Source organism: Bombina bombina, chromosome 4, assembly GCF_027579735.1.
Source record: "Bombina bombina isolate aBomBom1 chromosome 4, aBomBom1.pri, whole genome shotgun sequence".
Classification (NCBI taxonomy): domain Eukaryota; kingdom Metazoa; phylum Chordata; class Amphibia; order Anura; family Bombinatoridae; genus Bombina; species Bombina bombina.
In genome coordinates, this window is record NC_069502.1 from 371,161,567 (window position 1) to 371,183,328 (window position 21,762).

At 36.9% G+C, this 21,762-nt stretch overlaps 2 protein-coding genes across 3 annotated transcripts in view; one reads left to right on the forward strand and one right to left on the reverse strand.

Moving 5' to 3' along the window:
* Positions 1-21,762, reverse strand: part of PLD1 (phospholipase D1) — a 505,989-nt gene that overhangs the window by 442,535 nt on the left and 41,692 nt on the right. The gene's annotated exons all lie outside the window — the stretch shown is intronic.
* On the forward strand, positions 9,929-12,032 carry LOC128657465 (tigger transposable element-derived protein 1-like). The gene has a single exon (XM_053711819.1). It carries the CDS (start codon positions 10,176-10,178, stop codon positions 12,030-12,032), a length of 1,857 nt encoding a protein of 618 aa, XP_053567794.1. The 5' UTR covers positions 9,929-10,175.

Here is a 21,762-nt window from a genome sequence, read left to right on the forward strand (position 1 = left end):
CTATCAGAAGAAACAGATATACTGCTTTATTTAGAATAAAACTGCACCTCACTGACAAGGTCCAGAGAGGCTGAAACACACCACTAGGGTTGTTGCTTTCTCTTGTTTAGAAGAAAAGTGCTTGGTATTTCGGGATGAACTGACATTTTGTCAGTTTCAGATTAATATGCAACATGATATTTCTATTCTGTGGAAGACATTCTAAGCTAAAAAAAAAGACTGCACCCTGAGTGGCACTGGCCTTATAAATAAAGTTTTTCAAGCACATTTTCTTTCTCAGTTACAAACAGATTTTCAATGAATATAAGAACTATAGGCCCAACAAGTCTGGTCAAAATTTCCTAAAAGTGTAAAGTTATTTAGTTCATAGCCTTATGCCAGTGGTGAGATAACAAAATTTTAGTAACAGGTTCTATATAGACAGTCTAGTCAAAATTAAACATTCATGATTCAGATACGGCAAATTTAAACAACTTTCCAGTTTACTTTTATCATCAAATTTGCTTTGTTCTCTTGGTATTCTGTTTTGAAAGCTAAACCTAAGTAGACTCATAAACTGATTTCTAAACCGTTGTAAATCGCCTCTTATCTCAGTGCATTTTTACAGTTTTTCAGTTTTAGTTCTAGTGTGTCATATAAATAATATTGTTCTCATTCCCATGTAGTTATTTAGGAGCCAGCACTGACTGACTAAAATGCAAGCCTGTCAAAAGCACTGAAAAAAGGGGGAAGTCTGCAGATGCTTAGATACAAGGTAACCACAGATGTATTAATAATATAAGTGTGTTGGTTATACAAAACTGGGGAATGGGTAAAAAAGGGATTATCTATCTTTTTAAACAAATATTATCAAGTAGACTATCCTTTTAAGTTACGTCGATTAGAGGTAAATTTACAATAAATAGCCCACTTATCCTATAATAGTTTTAAAACACTAATTTCTCAATAATATAAAACATTTACACTTTCTACATTTTAAGAACAGGTTTTTTACACTCTTAGTGGAGATCATGAGCCATTGTTCTGGAGTTGTTCTTTTTGTGAAAAATACTCACAGCCTCAGCTTTACTAAGCCCCTTAATATACTTGACTGTTTCTATCACCTTGTTACCTTCTCTCCTCTAAGCTACACATATTTAGCTCACCGAGTCTTTCTTGGAAAGTTTTATTTTTTAGACCATGTACCATTTGTAGTAGCCCTCATCTGAGTGTGTCTCTCTCTTTTCTATATTTGTAAAGACTAATTTTAGGCAAGAATCACAGAGGGGGTAAAAATGGAGTAAGTCAATATGGAGAGTTTAAATCCCTGAAATATGTATGTCCCTTACAATAAAAGGGTTAAATTAATTTACATAAACCCAAAATACATACATTGTACATGCATAGGGGAAAATAATGCACCACACTTAAAAGGACAGTCTAGTCAAAATGCAATTTTAAACAACTTTTCAATTTACTTTTATCATCAAATTTGCTTTGTTCCCTTGGTATTCTTTGTTGAAAGCTAAACCTAGGAAGGCTCATATGCTAATTTCTGAGCCCTTGAAGGCAGCCTCTTATCTCAGTGCATTTTTATAGTTTTTAACAGCTAGACGGCGCAAGTTCATGTGTGTCATAATAGATAGCATTGTGCTCATTCCTGTGGAGTTATTTATGATTTAGCACTGATTGTCTAAAATGCAAGTCTCTCAAAAGAAATGAAATAAGGGGGCAGTCTGCAGAAGCTTAGATACAAGGTAACTACAGTGGTAAAACATGTATTATTATAAAAACTGGGGAATGGTTAATAAAGGGATTATCTATCTTCAATAAACATTTTCAAGAAGACTGTCTAAAAGATCACACACAAATATTCAATTTGCAAGCCAGGGGTCACTCAAACTCTATCTGCCTTTTAACCTGATGCAACAGATATATCAGTGTAAGGAGAAATGCTTATTTTCCACTTTAGAAAACATTTTAACTGACAGGAGCCTAGTTTCCATTGAAGTAGTAAAGTTTGGAAACTGGTGGTAACATAAAAATGTTCCATATACTTTAATGAAGATAAATATTTTTATCACCAGTTTCCATACGTTACCACCTCAATGGAAACTAGCCCAGGGTGTATAATTGAAAAGAACACAAAAATGTTAAAGGTGAAAAATACTAATTCAGACTACTAACTTTCTTATATCTAATATTTAATTTTGAAAATTATGAGTTTGTATGGAATAAGATAGCTGTCAAAATGTCAAAAAGGCAAGTGTGCGATTCTTTATCATTGTACTTAAATAAAGACATACAAACACAAATCTAAATTTTTAAATACAATTGTTTTTTTTATTTTAAATACAATTTTTTTTAATACAAATCTTTAATTACAAATACAATTCTATTTTTTGGAAGTATAATTTTGTTTTTTGGAAATACAATACAATTTTTTTCTTTTGGAAGTATAATTCTTTTTTTGGAATTACACTTCTAGTATGTTTCAAAACACTGTCAAAAATAAATAATAAAGAACTTGTGATATCACAGCATTCACTTCTGCAGTTTGCCTGGGAACTAGCTGCTCTTTTACTTTCAATTAAAGGGACACTGAACCCAAATTTTTTCTTTCGTGATACAGATAGAGCATGCAAAATTAAGCAACTTTCTAATTTACTCCTACTAGCAAATTTTCTTCATTCTCTTGGTATCTTTATTTAAAAAGCAAGAATGTAAGTTTAGATGCCGGCCCATTTTTGGTGAACAACCTGGGTTGTCCTTGCTGATTGGACAGCACCAAAAACAAGTGCTGTCCAGTGTTCTAAACCAACAATTGGTTGGCTCCTTAGCTTAGATGCCTTTTTCAAATAAAGATAGCAAGAGAACGAAGAGAAATTGATAATAGGAGTAAATTAGAAAGTTGCTTAAAATTGCATACTCTATATGAATCACAAAAGAAAAAAATTGGGTTCAGTGTCCCTTTAAATGTGGAGAAATGGCTGACAACCCAACACAAGAACATCTCAGGTAAACTTTTTAAGCATTTATCAACATACAACATGGCTTAAAGTGAATATAAATTTTCACAAATGAAAGACGTTTTTAAAAATACTATTAAAAACAGGGGCACTTTCATTCAGGAAAGTTTACATTGCAGCCGTTTTTTGTTTTTTTTAAATACTTACCTTTTAATCCTTTCAAGCTTGGAACACCGGAGCAGCGATTCCCCCGCCCCCAGGTCCTCTCTTCTTAAGTAAGAAATGACGAATCTGGCTTCCTCCAATAACAGCTTCCCCCCCAGAGCAAACATTGCCTGAGGCCATGATTGGAGGAAGCCGGATTTGTCATTTCTGACGTAAGAAGAGATGACCTGGGGGCGGGGGAATCGCTGCTCCGGTGTTCCAAGCTTGCAAGGAATAAAAAGGTAAGTATTTTAAAAGAACGGCTGCAATGTAAACTTTCATGAATGAAAATGCCCCTGTTTTTAATAGTATTTTTAAAAACAGGGCTTTCATTTGTGAAAATTTACATTCACTTTAACATACCAGCAGTGATTATTCTCATTTGCATAACACTATACAGAGGAATATTGATTTTGATGTTTTAATTATATAACTTTTTATTTCAATTTGTTTTTAATAATTTTTAGATTAGTGTTATTATGAGTGTAACTGTACTTTTAAATATAATTTTGATGTGTTTTGTGCAACTTTTTAGTCAAGCATAACAGTTAACCAGAGCTCTGAAGTTACACTATCCCGATTGTGTTTACTTTCAACCTGTAACATGCTCACTACTTCCAACGCGTCCAAAGAGCCACGATAAACCCTTTTCGCTTGCGCGCGAAAGTTAGCGCGCCATATATAACCTAGCCCTTAATTGAAAGAAATAGATAAGCTATTTCCCAGGCAAACTACTAAACTGAATACTGGGACATCACAGACCTTTAGCAAAATGGGGTACTAGGTTTATTTTTGACAGTCTTTTGGTACATAATGGAAGTGTAATTCCAAAAAAAAGAATTGTATTTTTTCAAAAAGAAAAAAATTATTGTATTTCCAAAAAGTATAATTCAAAAAAACAAAAGTGTAATTCCAAAAAAAAAAAAAAATGTATTTGAAAATTTACAATGATAAAGAATCTCACACGCTTGCTTTTTTGACAACAATCTTTGTGGCTCTTAATTCTGAGCTAAAACCAGAGAAATGTAGAGCTATTCTGCTGGACCTATAAAACTTGTAAATTAATCTACAATATTTATATATATTTTAAGATTGCAGTCCTCAAAAAGTGCAAACACCAGAGAAAGAATTGCTTTCCGAGGCAGATGCAGCTTCAGAGACCTTGCACTGCAGGCTTCCAATGCACAGCTTGTCTGACTAGCGCTGTTAATTGGATTTTATATATATATATATATATATATATATATATATATATATATATATATATATATATATATATATATATATATATATAAATCAATATACATTTTTGCATAGAAAATTAGCACATCTAGGCAAGTACCCCGCTTACGATTCCCCTGTAAAACTCCACATACATTGTTACCAATGCACCAGAGGATTCTGGGTAAAATATGCAAAATCTCAGGTTTTTTGCTTCAAATACTGTTTTAACACAGCGATCCCTTAAAGGGACACTAAACCCAATTTTTTTCTTTCATGATTCAGATAGAGCATGAGATTTTAAGCAACTTTCTAATTTACTCCTATCATCAATTTTTCTTTGTTCTCATGCTATCTTGATTTGAAAAAGCAGTACTGTAAGCTTTAGAGCCAGCCCATTTTTTTGTTCAGCACCTGGGTAGCACTTGCTGATTTGTGGCTAAATGTAGCAAACCAATTAGCAAGCGCTACCCAGGTCCTGAACTAAAAATGGGCCGGCTCCTAACCTTTCATTACTGCTTTTCAAATCAAGATAACATGAGAACAAAGAAAAATTGATAATAGGAGTAAATTAGAAAGTTGCTTAAAATTGCATGCTCTATCTGAATCATGAAAGAAAAAATTTGGGGTTAATATCCCTTTAACAGGATTATTGCAAAAACACAAAAATCACTCACTAGACAAGCTTGTTTCGTTCAGTAGGAGATAGATTTCTGGTTGTTGCATTGGTAAAGCTAATTTCAGGGTTAAATCAAAATTAATTCAAATTATGGGGGAGATAAAAATCTGAGATTAAAATCCTCCATGTCTCAATAAGTAAATCAATATACATTTTTGCATAGAAAATTAGCAAATCTAGGCAAGCACCCCGCTTACGATTCCCCAGTAAAACTCCACATACATTGTAAATGAATTTTGATTTAACCCTGAAATTAGCTTTACCAATGCAACAACCAGAAATCTATCTCCTACTGACGAGTTAAAAAAAGAACGAAACAAGCTTGTCTAGTGAGTGATTTTTGTGTTGTTGCAATAATCCTGTTAAGGGATCGCCGTGTTAAAACAGTATTTGAAGCAAAAAACCTGAGATTTTGCATATCTAATTTGCATATCTTACCCAGAATCCTATGGTGCATTGATAACAATGTACGTGGAGTTTTACTGGGGAATCGTAAGCGGGGTACTTGCCTAGATGTGCTAATTTTCTATGCAAATATTTATATTGATTTAGTTTTGAGACATGGGCATCACACCGCCGCTAGCCAATCACTACCCCAGAGTGGTCAGGCCAAGCACATGGCTAATTTGTATACGTGGTTCTGCTCATGTCCCTCGATATAGAGAGCGATCAAGGATGTAACGGGTAAATAGCTGCTTTATCCTAACATTAAAAGGCAATGGTCGTAGCACTGTACACGGTAGTGGAGCATGCATCCTGGGATCCACACAATAAAGATAATAAGATATTGTGCAAAGCAAGGGGTGTCGGGTGGCGAGTGGTGTCAAGGTATTTTAAATATTATTAAATAATATATAGATGTATATTTATCTTTATTTAATAAATCTGTGGATGTGCACATGGTCTGTAGACAAAGGTTTGTTTCTAAGAGATCTCCCACAATCATTATGTAAAATTATGCTGAACACACAGGGGGAGACAATGGAACATTTGGCCTGCCAAATTTTAGAACAGTCACTTAGAGGAATGTTGGGGGAAGTAATTTTGAAAGGAAATGGAAACTAACACAATTTCAGGATACAGGCAAATATATGGATTTCCTCCAAGAGAAAATGCCGATCCGTCTGAAGAAATGTGAGAGATACAAACATTCTTCAAAGGACTGATAATTAGCACAAATTTATTTGAGTGGCTCATGCTGTGTGAGTACTAACCCTGGGAAATACCAGATGTGGTGATTAAGATAACACAGAGAAAACAAAGACAAATGCTAAGGTGTGAACATACAGCACACAGTGAAGACACATGGCTTACATTATGATTTCAAAGCAACTGTAGTTAGATTTAAAATAAAAAATATATATATATACATATTTTGAAAGCATGAATATCTTAGGCTCTGTGTGTTTAAGAACATGAATAGATGTTTATGGACCTGAAGAGAAGTGATCATTAACATTTATTTTTATTTCAGATCTACATAAACAGGATTTATGTATTCAGGAAGAAATACACAGAAATGTTACATACTACATCTGGGTGAATGCAGTATATCAGGAGTTTTAAATACTACCAATCTGGAGATATAAAAATAAGCTGTTATTTGCAAAGAAATGCCAGAATACTGATAAAATTATAATACATTTTAAGCTATTAATTAGCAGTATTAAATTACCTTAATATAATAAAATGTTAATAATATAACATATTTGGTATCAGAATAATATGAAAAAATAACTTAATATTAACCATCTGTAATTGGGGTTATATATGATTAATGCAGAGAGTGTGATCTGATTAAATAACCATTTTTATAAAAAAAAAAAAATTAACTTGCTTAAAAATGTTAGAAATGGTCTTGTATTTGTTTGTATGTCTGCTGCCACCTAGTGTTATGATGCGGAATTACAGTGGGAATCCATTCAGATGTAAAAATGTGGAAAGTTGGCTCAATAAGCCAATTAGAGGAAAAGCAGATGATGAATGGAGAGTGCTATCCAATGAACAGGCCAAAATCCATCTGGATATTGAGACCCCTAGGCTCCACTATATCCAAGGTATAAATCCACTTGGTTTCCAGTTGTAGTAAACGTCTTCCACGGTCACCAACTCTGGTCAGAGGTGGTAGATGGTCAATGATCATAGTCCTGAGACTGGTGACACTATGTTTGTGCATCATGACGTGGCGAGCCACCGGCTGATCAGAGGATCCATTCTTGATAGCCTCCCTAATGGCATATCTGTGATTAGGCATCCTCTCTTTGAACGTGGTGATCGTTTCCCCTACGTAAAAAAGGAAACAGGGCAAATGAGAATATAAATCACATGGGAGCTGTTGCAAAACAACCTGTGTCGAATTTTATATATTTTTTTCTGGTGGGGGTGTTGGACTGTAGATCCTGTTAACAACTCATTGCATGTAATACAGTCACCACATTGAATATATCCCTGTTTTGAAGATTTCAACCACGTATCCCTCTGATAGGATGTTCTAGGGTCAGTTTTGACCAATATGTCACGTATGTTTTTCGCTCTTCTATAAACAAAACATGGTGGTTGTTTCCAGTTGGTCAGACTCCTGTCAGTTTGTAGGATATCCCATCTGTTGCAGACAGCCTCACGTATGTGTGTGTGGGCTGGAATAAATGTTGTAACAGAATTCAGACTGGGAGTATCAGTGGTCCCCCTATCTTTCTTTCTGCTCAGGAGACTCCCCTGGGTGTGGCATTCCAGTTTTGTTCTCACGGCATCCACATCCAGTCGTAAGTACCCTCTCGTGCACAGTTTCTCGCACATTGTATCCAACTGTTGTAGAAATTCTGGCTCAGAGTTATTTCGCACCACCCTGGTCAGCTGTGAGGAGATAATAACCATCTCCTGGTGATTGGGATGACAGCTTTAAGACAATAATAGGGAATTCCTATCTGTAGGTTTTGTATATTTGACAATGTTCCATGAGTTCAATCAAGAGCTCCAATGGAGGGCCAGAGTAGTGCACTGAATCCCTCACCATGGATCTGACAGTCTCCAGCCCACCTACGTGAGGGATGACCGTATAGAGACTGTCAACATCACTGTTGACCAGAATGCCCCCCCACCTGCAATGTCAACTGTTTTTGTAACATATGGATCATTGATGTTGAATCCTGTAAGTAAGAAAACGAGTTGCGAATAACTGGTTGGAGGAGAAAATCAACATACTCAGCAAACCCTGAGAAAATTGATCCTCTGGCAGATACAATAGGTCTGCCAGGGGGGTTGACCAGACTCTTATGTATCTTAGGAAGTAAATAGAAAATTGGTACAAAAGGAGAAGCAGTGGTCATATAGTCAAACTCATGTTGTGTAATGTAGTTGGCTTGTAAGGCAAAAGACAAGGTCTGGTCAATCTCTAACTTAAACGCCCTAGTTGGATTAGAGGGTAATTTTCGATAAGTGTGTTGGTCAGACAACCACTTCCAATCAATAATCACTATAATCCTGGATTACAATAGCCCCACCTTTATTGGCTGGGTGTATGGCTATTGTGTTGTCATTAGCAAGTGATCTAAAGGCTAGGCGTACACATTCTGGCAAATTTGAAAACGTGCGGTCAGAGGACTTAACCTCACAATCATTTTTAAGGAGTCTTAAGAAACTCTGGACTTATAAGTTCCAAAGACAACTAAACATTAAGGAACATTTCAAGGATGGTGAACTTGTGTCCAACACTAGCAGGTTTAGGCCCCTTTCTAAATTTGACACACAAACCACTAATTCTTCAATTAAGAGTTTCTCACGACTCCTTAAAAATGATTGTGAGGTTAAGTCCTCTGAGCGCACGTTTTCAAATTTGCCAGAATGAGAATGCCTAGCCTTAAGATCACTTGCTAATTACCACACAATAGCCATACGCCCAGCCGATAAAGGCGGGGCTATTGTATGTTTATTTTCTCCTCCAACCAGTTATTCGCAACTAGTTTTCTTACTTACAGGTTTCAACATCAACGATCCATAAGTTACAACAACATTTGACATTGCAGGCGGGGGACATTCTGGTCACCATGGATGTTGAGTCTCTATACGGTCATCCCTCAAGTGGGTGGGCTGGAGACTGTCAGATCCATGGTGAGGGATTCAGTGCACTACTCTGGCCCTCCATTAGAGCTCTTGATTGAACTCATGGAACATTGTCTTACTAAAAATGATTTCAGATTTTAAAGGGACTTCTAACTACAGCTGTCAGGGATGGCCATGGGGGTCTAACATGGCCCCCACTTATGCCAACCTGTACATGCTTGGATACGAGTTGACCATCATTAAACCACTATTACATCCACACATTTCCTTTTATACTCGATACATCGATGACCTGTTCTTAATATGGACAGGTACAGCTAGACAGTTAGAACAGTGGGTCTATGAACTCAATCATGTTAACTCTTCAATTAGGTTTAAGTTGGAATATGGTGTGGACAGTGAAAATGTTCAAGTCTAAAAAATGAACAAAGTAAGCACTAATGATGGGTACCATTTTGGCACCTCGTTATATACAAAACATAGGTAGGAATTCCCTATTACAGGCATACCCCGCTTTACGGACCTTCACTTTACGGACACTCGCGAGTACGTACATAGCTATTACGGACCCTCTCTTTACGGACACTCGCGAGAACGGACAAACCCGCCCCTGCGCACATGAAACAGTTAGTCTCTATGGTTCAGGAAGAGGTTGCCGCGCGCCAGGAAGATGTTGCTGCGCACCAGGAAGAGGTGGGGTTTCCGCTCACTGTGTAGAAGCTGCGCACTTGGCAAGTGAAGTTAAAAAGTGAATCGTGTATAGAAGATTCCTGCACCCAAATTGCTATTTTATTCCTGCCATAATACAGTACTGTACTGCACTGAAACCACTACTGTACATAGAACTTTGGGGAACATATACTGTATACAGTACACGTACAGTACTGATTGTAACACGCTTGGCACACACTGTGTATAGAAGATTCCTGCACCCAAATTGCTATTTTATTCCTGCCATAATACTGCACTGTACCACTACTTGTACATAGAACTTTGGGGAACATATACTGTATACAGTACACGTACAGTACTGATTGTAACACGCTTGGCACCTAGAGCTGATAATGGCAGATAAAAAGAAATGCCGTAAATCTATTACCTTGGATATGAAGCTTAAAATTATTAGATTGTATGATGAAGGTGTAATTCAAGCTGAAATAGGCCGAAAGCTAGGCTTCACTAGGACCACAATTAACACAGTCATGAAGAACAGAGAAAAAATTGTTGCAGAAGTTAAAAGTGCTACACCTGTTAACACCACAACAATTCGAAAAAGGGATAGCATTGTTGCAGACATGGAGAGACTCCTAATACTTTGGATAGAAAATCAGACAACACGCCATGTTCCTGTAAACCAGGCAATTATACAAAGTAAAGCCTTAAGCTTATTCAATGACCTGAAGGCTAAGAAAGGTGAAGCAGCAAAGGATGCTGAATTTGTTGCAAGCCGTGGATGGTTTGATAGGTTTAAGAAGAGGTCTAATCTACATAACATCAAAGTACAAGGAGAGGCAGCTGCTGCAGATACTGAGGCTGCAGAAAGCTATCCAAGTGAATTTGCAAAAATTATTGAAGATGGAGGCTACTCCATGGATCAAATTTTTAATGTGGATGAGACTGGTCTATTCTGGAAGAAGATGCCTGCAAGAACCTTCATTGCAAGACAGGAAAAATCAATGCCAGGCTACAAGCCAGCTAAAGATAGAATAACCCTTCTGTTAGGTGGCAATGCTTCTGGTACCTTAAAGCTAAATCCTTTGTTTATTTACCGTTTTCAAAATCCAAGAGCTTTGAAGAACTACGTTAAAACTAGACTTCCAGTGCATTGGAGGGCAAATAAAAAAGCATGGGTAACTGCAGCCCTTTTTGAGGATTGGTTTGACACCTGCTTTGTTCCAGAGGTGAAAGCTTATTGCAAAGACAATAATATCCCTTTCAAGATTTTGCTGCTTGTTGATAATGCTCCTGGACACCCTCGAACACTAGAAGAGCTCAACCCTAACATTAGAGTGGAATTCCTACCACCAAATACCACTTCATTACTGCAGCCCATGGATCAATGTGTCATAGCTGCCTTCAAGTTAAACTACTTAAAAAGAACATTCAGTAAGTGTATTGCAGCAATAGACAAAGAAGAAGGTGCAGGGCAAGAAGTCCTATCGAAATTCTGGAAAAGCTACAACATCTTGGATTGCATTAAAACTGTAAGAGATGCTTGGAATGACATAAAGGATACCACAATGAAAAGGGCCTGGAAAAAATTATGCCCACAGTTAGCTGACGATTCTGAAGGCGTTGATGATTCTGTAGCTAATGTTACTGAAAATATTGTAGAGATGGCAAGGCAGTTAGAGCTGGAAGTAGAGCCAGAAGATGTTGCTGAACTGCTTGCATCCCATACTGAGCCCCTCAGCAATGAAGATCTTCTAGAACTTGAAGAGGAGAGAGAAGAAGAAGAAGATGTGCAAAATGGGGTTGAGAACATTGAACAGCCTGAAGGCTTAACTTCAAAAATTCTCTTTCAAGCTTTCCGTCATCTTGATAGCGCCATGGCTCTTTTTGAAAAGCATGATAGGGACTTTGAAAGAAGCTTCACAGTCAATGGTAACATTTCAGGGGCTTATTCCTGTTACAAAGAAATCTACAGAGAAAAGAAGAAAGCTACACTTCAAACCTCCATAGAGACTTACTTTTCTAAAAGTCCATCAGCACGCAGATCATCATCATCGACAGACAGTCATTTGGATACCAGATCATCAACTGGCAGTCCATTTCCAGCTCTGGCATCACCACCCAGTCCTGCTCCTTCTCTTATTGCTACTTGTAGTACACCCAATTCGCCAGCAAGAAAGAGTCTTGCCTTTGAAGAGTTGACTTGTGAAACAGAAGATACCAGTATGACTTCATCCTTACTAGAATAAATGCTCATAGCTGATCCTAAGCTTAGAAAATGTTGTGTTTACAGTATTTTGCAATACAGTACAGTAAATATGTTCTCTTGTCCTAAGCTGATCCTAAGCTTAGAAAATGTTGTGTTTATTTTGCAATACTGTACAGTACAGTAAATATGTTCTCTTACCCTAAGCTGATCCTAAGCTTAGAAAATGTTGTGTTTATTTTGCAAAACTGTACAGTACAGTAATTATGTTCTCTTGTCCTAAGCTGATCCTAAGCTTAGAAAATGTCTTTATTTTTCAATACAGTACAGTAAATACTGTATGTTCTGTTGCCCTAAGCTGATCCTAAGCTTAGAATTTTTTTTGTTTATTTTGCAATAAATATTTTCTTTTGGCCTAACCTTATAGTATTGTGTTTATTTTAGTTATAAATGTATTATTTATATCAGTTATGCCTATAAATGACTATTATAATGAAGTACAAGCATTGAGAAGTGAAAAAAAGTATTGCTTCACTTTAAGTACATTTTCGTTTTACATACATGCTCTGGTCCCATTGTGTACGTAAATGTGGGGTATGCCTGTATTGTCTTCAAGCTGTCATTCCAATTACGAGAAGATGGGTATCATCTCCTCATAGCTGACCAGGGTGGTACGAAATAACTCTGAGCCAGAATTTCTACAACAACAGTTGGATACAATGTGCGAGAAACTTTGAGCGAGAGGGTACTTACGAGTGGATGTGGATGCCGTGAGAACAAAACTGGAATGCTACACTCAGGGAAGTCTTCTGAGCAGAAAGAAAGATAGAGGGACCACTGATACTCCAAGTCTGAATTTTGTTTACTCCAGCCCCCACACATATACGCGAGTCTGTCCGCAACAGATGGGATATCCTACAAACTGACAGGAGTCTGACCAACTGGAAACAATGACAACCACGTTTTGTTTATAGAACGTACGTGACATATTGGTCAAAACTGACCCTAGGGCATCTTATCAGAAGGATACGTGGTTGAAATCTTTAAAACAGGGATGTTTTCGATGTGGTGACTGTATTACATGCAATGGTTTGTTAACAGGTTCTACATACCAACACCCTCACCAGAATAAAAGATATAAAATTTGGCACAGATTGTCTTGCAACAGCACCCATGTGATTTATATTCTCATTTGCCCCTGCTCCCTTTTTACGTAGGGAAAACGATCACCACCTTCAAAGAGAGGATGGCTAATCACAGATATGCCATTAGGAAGGCTATCAAGAATGGATCCTCTGATAAGCCGGTGGCTCGCCACTTCATGATGCACAAACATAGGGTCTCCAGTCTCAGGACTATGATTGTTGACCATCTACCACCTCTGAACAGAGGTGGCGACCGTGGAAGACGGTTACTACAACTGGAAACCAAGTGGAGCCTAGGGTTTTCAATATCCAGATGGATTTTGGCCCCCTCATTGGATAGCACTCTACATTAATCATCTGCTTTTCCTCTGATTGGCTTATTGAGCTACTTTTTTACATCTGAATAGATTCCCACTTGCTACCCGACATACCCCTCACTTTGCACAATATCTTATTGTCTTTATTGTGTGGATCCTAGGATGCATGCTCCACTACCGTGTACAGTGCTACGAACATTGCCTTTTAATGTTAGGATAAAGCAGCTATTTACCCGTTACATCCTTGATCGCTCTCTATATCGGAGGGACATGCGCAGAACCAAGTATGCAAATTAGCCATGTGCTTGGCCTGACCATTTTGGGGTAGCGATTGGCTAGCGGCGGTGTGATGCACACTAATGACAGTCAGCGGATGATACCGGAAGGCGCGTGGCTTGATACACACGCACGCCGCAAGCCGAATATGGCGATCAAATACTGAGAACTTGTGTCTGGGTACGAGTTTTTAAGGCTGCTATTTCTATCTTTTAATCAGACTCCCGGATGCCAGGCTACATCATCTGCCTGCATATTGGTTGAATCAAATTGAAAAAGGTGCCAGTCAGGGGACATTTTATGGAAGTTTTGTAATAAAAGCTAAGTTTTATAAATAAATAAAAGACATGTCACAATCTTACTAGGATACATCTTTGTTGTTACAACCAATGTTATGCAGTTGCCCTCCTAACACTGAAGGGACAAGTTCTGCTATTTTTTCGTTGGTCTCTAAGAGTGTTATTTACAGCAGGAAAAGACAGCAAACATAGGAACAAAGGCTATGAGGTGAACTGATCGTACACGCCAGTATGTATGTTCTCAGTGTGTTTCAGATTAGCTGCATTATTCCAAGCTCAGTAACCAGGTGCACACAACTATAAGTGATTACAAACACTCACACACAAACCTAGAAACATTGACAAATACAAGAACCCCTAAAGGGAAAATAAAGTCAAACTTAAAGGGACAGTACACTGTAAAATTATTTTACCATTAATGTATTTTAAATGATTTTTGTTTGTTTTACCAGCTGCAGAGTATGAAATATTTGAGAAATTGCATTTTCAGCTTTATTTGTGTATATGAAGTAGCTGGTTTTGTGCTTTTAAACCACAGCCTTTTAAAATGGGCTGAACTTAAAAGTAATATCAGATCTCATTATGTTATCACTTTGTGTACACACTCATGCTTTATCTTATATTTGTCTGGAAAACCAAACCTCAATACTTAGAGAGAACAATGGAAAATTATCATTTTATATTATTTTATTACTTAAAAGGCACAGTATACACTCATTTTCATATAACCGCATGTAATAGACACTACTATAAAGAATAAGATGCACAGATACTGATATAAAAATCCAGTATAAAATGGTTTAAAAACTTACTTAGAAGCTCTCAGTTTAGCTCTGTTGAAAAGGTCGCTGGAAAGCCCACTGCAAGTGGGAAATAAGACCCCCCCCTCCCCCTTCTTTTGCATATGAAAAGACCCTTTACACAAACAGGAGCAAGATGGAGAAGGTAGTAGACGGTATTCTCATAAAACTTTGGGGCTTGGTTAGGAGTCTGAAAATTAGAGAAATGTTATTTAAAAATAAGCAAAACTATACATTTAAAAAAATATTTTTTAAAAATGTATGGGCTATATAAATGGATCATCTACAAAACATTTATGCAAAGAAAAAAATGAGTGTATAATGTCCCTTTAACTATCCTGCACCCCACTGAGAGTGTAATTTCTTTTGCTGGCTGTGTTTACATAGTCTTATCAATAGCCTAAATTCCAGTATACAAACTTTCAGTATAGGTGGGGATACCACAGGCTAAATCAGCTTTTTCAAATGCTGAAATAAGAGTAATGGAGCTACTTTTAAACAATTTAATACACTCTAGCAGGTAAAATGGATCATTGGTAATAATTTAAAGGGAAGAACATTTTGGGGTGAACTATCCCTTTAAGTTTTCATAATTCAGACAGTGCATGTAACGTACATTGTTAAACAGTTTTCCAATGTACTGCTATTATAAAGCTGACTTCATTCTCTTATCACTTTATTATTATTATCGGTTATTTGTAGAGCACCAACAGATTCTGCAGCGCTATAAACAAAGGGGGAGTACAACAAAACAATAATAGGGATCAAGTGGGTAGAGGGCCCTGCCAAGAGTTGCACTGTTGTAGTCAGCTCTTAAGAAGGTGATCTACAAACAGTTGGACTCTTAGGCTTACATGCTAAGGGGGTTCAGGGGATAACAATGGAGGAGTGTAACTGGTATAAAGAAAGGTTAGTGTAGGTTGTATGTATCCCTGAATAGTAGAGTTTTTAGGGAGCGCTTGAAGCTTTCAAAACTAGAAGAGAGTCTTGTGAAGCAAGGCAGAGAGTTCCACGAGATGGGAGCCAGTCTGGGGAAGTCCTGTAAACGGGAGTGTGATGAGGTAATGAGAGGAGGAGAGTAGGAGGTCGTGAGCAGAGCGAAGGGGACGGGAGGTAGAGTATCTGGAGACAAGGTCTGAGATATAGGGGGGAGCAGTGCAGTTGAGGGCTTTGTATGTCAGAGTGAGAATTTTGTGTTTGATCCTAGAGGCAAGAGGAAGCCAGTGAAGGGATTGGCAGAGAGGTGCAGCAGATGAAGAGCGACGTGTAAGGAAGATGAGTCTGGCAGAGGCATTCATTATGGACTGTAAAGGAGCTAGGCGGCGGGTGGGAAGACCAGAGAAGACAGAGTTGCAGTAATCGAGGTGGGAAAGAATGAGAAAGTGAATTAAAATCTTAGTTGTGTCTTGTGTAAGGAAGTGGCTAATTTTAGAGATGTTTTTAAGGTGGAAGCGGCAGGCTTTAGCCAAGGACTGAATGTGAGGAGTGAAAGAAAGATCTGAGTCAAATGTGACCCCGAGGGGTAGGGGTAATGATGGAAAAAGCATACCTAGGTAGGCTCAGAAGCAACAATGGGAGTAAGCTGGTAATTGATGGCTGCACATATATGTCTCTTGTCCCAGTATTGCATTGCTGCTACTTCAACAAAGGATACCAAGATAATGAAGCAAATTTCATAATAGAAGTAAAATTGGACAATTGTATGTTCTCTCTGAATCATGAAATAAAAAAGTGTAGGTTTCATGTCCTTTTTAAAGTGCCATTAAACATGTTGAGATCTGTGCATTTCCTAAAAGGGCTAATTAAGTAAAAATATTTTGCATAACAAAAAAGTTTAAATATTGCTGGCAAGTATTTGAAAATAATTTTCAAAAATAAGCAAAATGCTGTCTGGAGCATGCCTAGAAGCAAATAAACGGCTGTGAACTCAGTTGAAATACAATGCCTGTGTTTCTGATGTTAAAAACTGATAGGGGATGGATCAGACTACTCCAGACATCATTTTGCTTATTTTTGAAAATTATTTTCAAATACTTTGCCAGCAATATTTAAACTATTTTGTTATGCAAGTACACACAATTTGGCATTTTGGATTACGGGGGTTAACGCACTTGCAAAATAAGTTATTTTGATGAGAAACCCCAGATGCGAAAAAACCATAACGCGAGCAGTGTTTTCACAACTTTTATTGGGTAGGTTTTATTTTTAGATTAGGGTTTGGGCAGTAAAAGAGCGAAATGCCCTTTTAAGGGTAATGCCCATCCAAATGCCCTTTTCAGGGCAATGGGGAGCTTAGGTTTATTTAGATAGGTTTTTATTTGGGGGGTTTGATTGTGTGGGTGGTGGGTTTTACTGTTGGGGGGTGTTTGTATTTTATTTTTTTTACAGGTAAAAGAGCTGATTTCTTTGGGGCAATGCCCCGCAAAAGGCCCTTTTAAGGGCCATTGGCAGTTTAGTGTAGGCTAGGGTTTTTTTTTTTATTTTGGGGGGCTTTTTTATTTTGATACGGCTATTAGATTAGGAGTAATTCATTTTTATTTTTGATAATTTCTTTTTTTATTTTGTGCAATTTAGTGTGTTTTTTTGTAATTTGGATAATTGTATTTTATTAATTTAATTTATTTAATTTTATTCTAATGTTAGGTGTTAGTGTAACCCAGGTTAGGTTTTATTTTACAGGTAAATTTGTATTTATTTTAACTAGGTAGTTAGTAAATAGTTAGTAACTATTTAGTAACTATTCTACCTAGTTAAAATAAATACAAAGATGCCTGTAAAATAAAAATAAACCTTAAGCTAGATAAAATGTAACTATTAGTTATATTGTAGCTAGCTTAGGGTTTATTTTACAGGTAAGTATATAGTTTTAAATAGGAATTATTTAGGTAATAATAGTAAGTTTTATTTAGATTTATTTTAAATTAGATTTAAGTTAGGGGGGTGTTAGGGTTACATTAGGGGTTAATAGGTTTATTATAGCGGAGGTGTGGGCGGACAGCAGATTAGGGGTTAATATTTAAATAGTGTTTGCAATGCGGGAGGGCGGCGGTTTAGGGGTTAATATGAAGTTTATGGGTGTTAGTGTACTTTTTAACAGTTTAGTTATGAGTTTTATGCTACAGCTTTGTAATGTAAAACTCATAACTGCTGACTTTAGTTGGCGGTACAGATCTTGTCATTTTAGGCTATATCGCTCACTTTTTGGCCTCACAGCAAAACTCATAATACCGGCGCTATGAAAGTCCCATTGAAAAAGGACTTTTCTTAAAGTGCAGTACTGAAGTTGCGTGACGGCCAAAAAAGTGTGCGGTATACCTATTCTGACAAAACTTGTAATAGCGGCTTTAGGGAAAAAGCATCGTATTGTTATGGGCCATAACGATGCTTTTTGTGTCATAATGCAAAACTCGTAATCTAGCTGAATGTTGCAAACACTGATACCACAGAGTGCTAAAGATACAGTGCATGCTTCTGAGCTCCTATGAGCATACCTAGGTCATTTGTCAACAAAGGATACCAAAAGAAAAAAGCACATTTAGTAACAAATGTAAATTGGAAAGTTTTTTTTTTTTTTTTTAATTACATGCTCTGACTGAATGATGAAAATTTACTTATGACTTCACTGTAAAGACAAGACATCATTAATACAGGTCTTTTGTACACGTGCCCTGTTTTTTTGGTACAGATCTTGTATATGGAATGACTTGTCAGTAGAGCTCATACACGCTCCACAAAAGCTCTCCCATATAGCTATGGCAACAGCTCCCAACCACTTTTTTTTTCCCATGTGTATGTTTTTAGCCTTACAGTTTACAAACTTTCGGCTAGATTACGAGTTTGCGGTAAGAGCGGCTCGGTGCTAACTTGCAAGTTATTTCCACCGCTCACCTCCCTATAGCGCTGCTATTACAGGTTTTCATAAACCTGACGTTAGCAGGCAATATTGCAGCATTGAGCAAAATTGAGCTCCATACCGCACCTCAATACCAATGCTGCTTTGAGCTGGTTTTACGCGATCGTGCACGATTTCCCCATAGACATCAATGGGGAGAACCGGCTAAAAAAAAAAGCTAACACCTGCAAGAAAGGAGCGTAGAGCTCCGTAACGCAGCCCCATTGATTCCTATGGGGAAAGAAAACTTATGTTTACACCTAATACAAAGCGTCTAAACACCCCTAATCTGCCGCCCCCGACATCGCCGCCACCTACCTACACTTATTAACCCTTAATCTGCTGTCCCTAACATCGCCGCAACCTACATTACTGTTATTAACCCCTAATCTGCTGTCCCTAACATCGCCACCACTATACTAAAGTTATTAACCCCTAAACCTAACCCTAAGTCTAACTCTAACACCCCTAACTTCAATATAATTAAAATAAATCTAAATAAAAATTACTATCATTAACTAAATAATTCCTATTTAAAACTAAATACTTACCTATAAAATAATAGTTACATTGTATTTATCTTAGGTTTTATTTTTATTTCACAGGTAAGTTTGTATTTATTTTAACTAGGTAAACTAGTTAGTAAATAGTTATTAACTATTTACTAACTACCTAGCAAAAATAAATACAAATTTACCTGTAAAATAAAACCTAACCTGAGTTACACTAACACCTAACCTTACACTACAATTAAATCAATTACATTAATTAAATACAATTAACTAAATTACAAAAAAAAAAAACCCCACTAAATTACACAAAATAAAAAAGAAATTATCAAATATTTAAACTAATTACTCCTGATCTAATAGCCCTATCAAAATAAAAAAGCCCCCACAAAATAAAAAAACCCTAGTCTAAACTAAACTGTCAATAGCCCTTAAAAGGGCCTTTTGCGGGGCAGTTTAGTTTAGGCTAGGGGTTTTTTATTTTGCGGGGGCTTTTTTAAGTTGATAGGGCTATTAGATTAGGTGTAATTAGTTTAAATATTTGATAATTTCTTTTTTATTTTGTGTAATTTAGTGTTTTTTTTAATTTAGTTAATTGTATTTAATTAATGTAATTTATTTAATTGTAGTGTAATGTTAGGAGTTAGTGTAAGACAGGTTAGGTTTTATTTTACAGGTAAATTTGTATTTATTTTAGCTAGGTAGCTAGTAAATAGTAAATAACTATTTACTAACTAGTCTACCTAGTTAAAATAAATACAAACTTGCCTGTGAAATAAAAATAAAACCTAAGATAAATACAATGTAACTATTAGTTATATTGTAGCAATCTTAGGTTTTATTTTATAGGTAAGTATTTAGTTTTAAATAGGAATTATTTAGTTTTAATGATAGTAATTTTTATTTAGATTTATTTTAATTATATTAAAGTTAGGGTTAGACTTAGGGTTAGGTTTAGGGGTTACTAACTTTAGTATAGTGGCGGCGATGTTAGGGACAGCAGATTAGGGGTTAATAACAGTAATGTAGGTTGCGGCGATGTTAGACAGCAGATTAGGGGTTAATAATTAACTAGTGTATGCGATGCGGGAGTACAGCGGTTTAGGGGTTAATATGTTTATTCTAGTGGCGGCGATGTCGGGAGCGGCAGATTAGGGGTTAATTTTATTTTAGTGTTTGCTATGCGGGAGGGCCTCGGTTTAGTGGTTAATAGGTAGTTTATGGGTGTAAGTGTACTTTTTAGCACTTTAGTTATAAGTTTTATGTTACAGCTTTGTAGCATAAAAGCCATAACTACTGACTTTCAGTTTACGGTATGGATCTTGACGGTATAGGCTGTACAGCTCACTTTTTGGCCGGACAGGCAAACTCGCAATACCAGCGCTGTGGAAGTCCCATTGAAAAAGGACTTTTTAAAAGCTGCAGTAGTAACGTTGCGTTACGGCCTAAAAAAGTGTGCGGTACAGCTATACCTGCAAAACTCGTAATAGCAGCAGTAGTGAAAAAGAGCCATAACGCTGCTTTTTCACTCCTACCGCAAAACTCGTAATCTAGCCGATAGAATTGTATGGTTGCGCAAGAAATAGTGTGTGAATATATTTATATTTTCATAGTCCACATATATTAAAAGCCACAGAAGATGCATTATGGTGCACTGAGGCAGCTGACAGTATTGTGCTTTGAATCACCTACTGTGTTTATGCAAAGCGTACAATGCAAGTTGGTAATAGAGGGCTCATAAATGTTGTTGCAGGGCATCATTTTTGACTTGTACTTGTCAGCTCTGTTGCATAGTTTATTTGGGATGAAGTAGTTTCCCAGCATGTTCATCCAGGTCTATTTTAACAGGTGCATTCTCGCCCTGAAACACCAGTATGGGACTTAGAAATGTGCGAGGATGATCGTAGTTATAGACCCCATGCATCACAACTACAATTCTAATGATGCTGCATGCAATTCATAGCTTAATGTAAGCACAGAGAATTATGTAACTAGTAAATTATGCCCAGTCTTCAAGCAAAGGGCAAAATGATGGCATACGTATGGGCAAAAGCAGTGCCAGTGCTCAAAGTGATGGTACCATAGCAACTAGGATTTATCCAGCTCTGATACAAGCTTATAAAACAACACAGTATTTCATAAGAAATGTTTCAAGAATAAGACATTGCCCTCAAAACATATACGCCATTAGCAATTTGGGATATTTTCTCTTTCCGACCTTAGGAACCTTTTCTCTCTCACAAGAACATTTAATTGCCAATAGTTTTTCTCTTGATTGGTAGCTACATGCATGTGCCACTAACTGGCTCACCAGGCTTGTCATGAATTGGAGCTGTGCTGTATTGTGGCATGACTTTGGCTATGTGTTTAACCTCTTTGTGGGCGGGGGTTTAAACAGAGTTAGCAAGATATCTAGCATTAAAATAATAAGCTCTAACTAATTTTATTTTTCTACTACATTATCACAATACACAGTTGAAACTGAGTACTTACTACTTATTTGTCTCCAAAGAGAAGACAGATATACGATTTAAC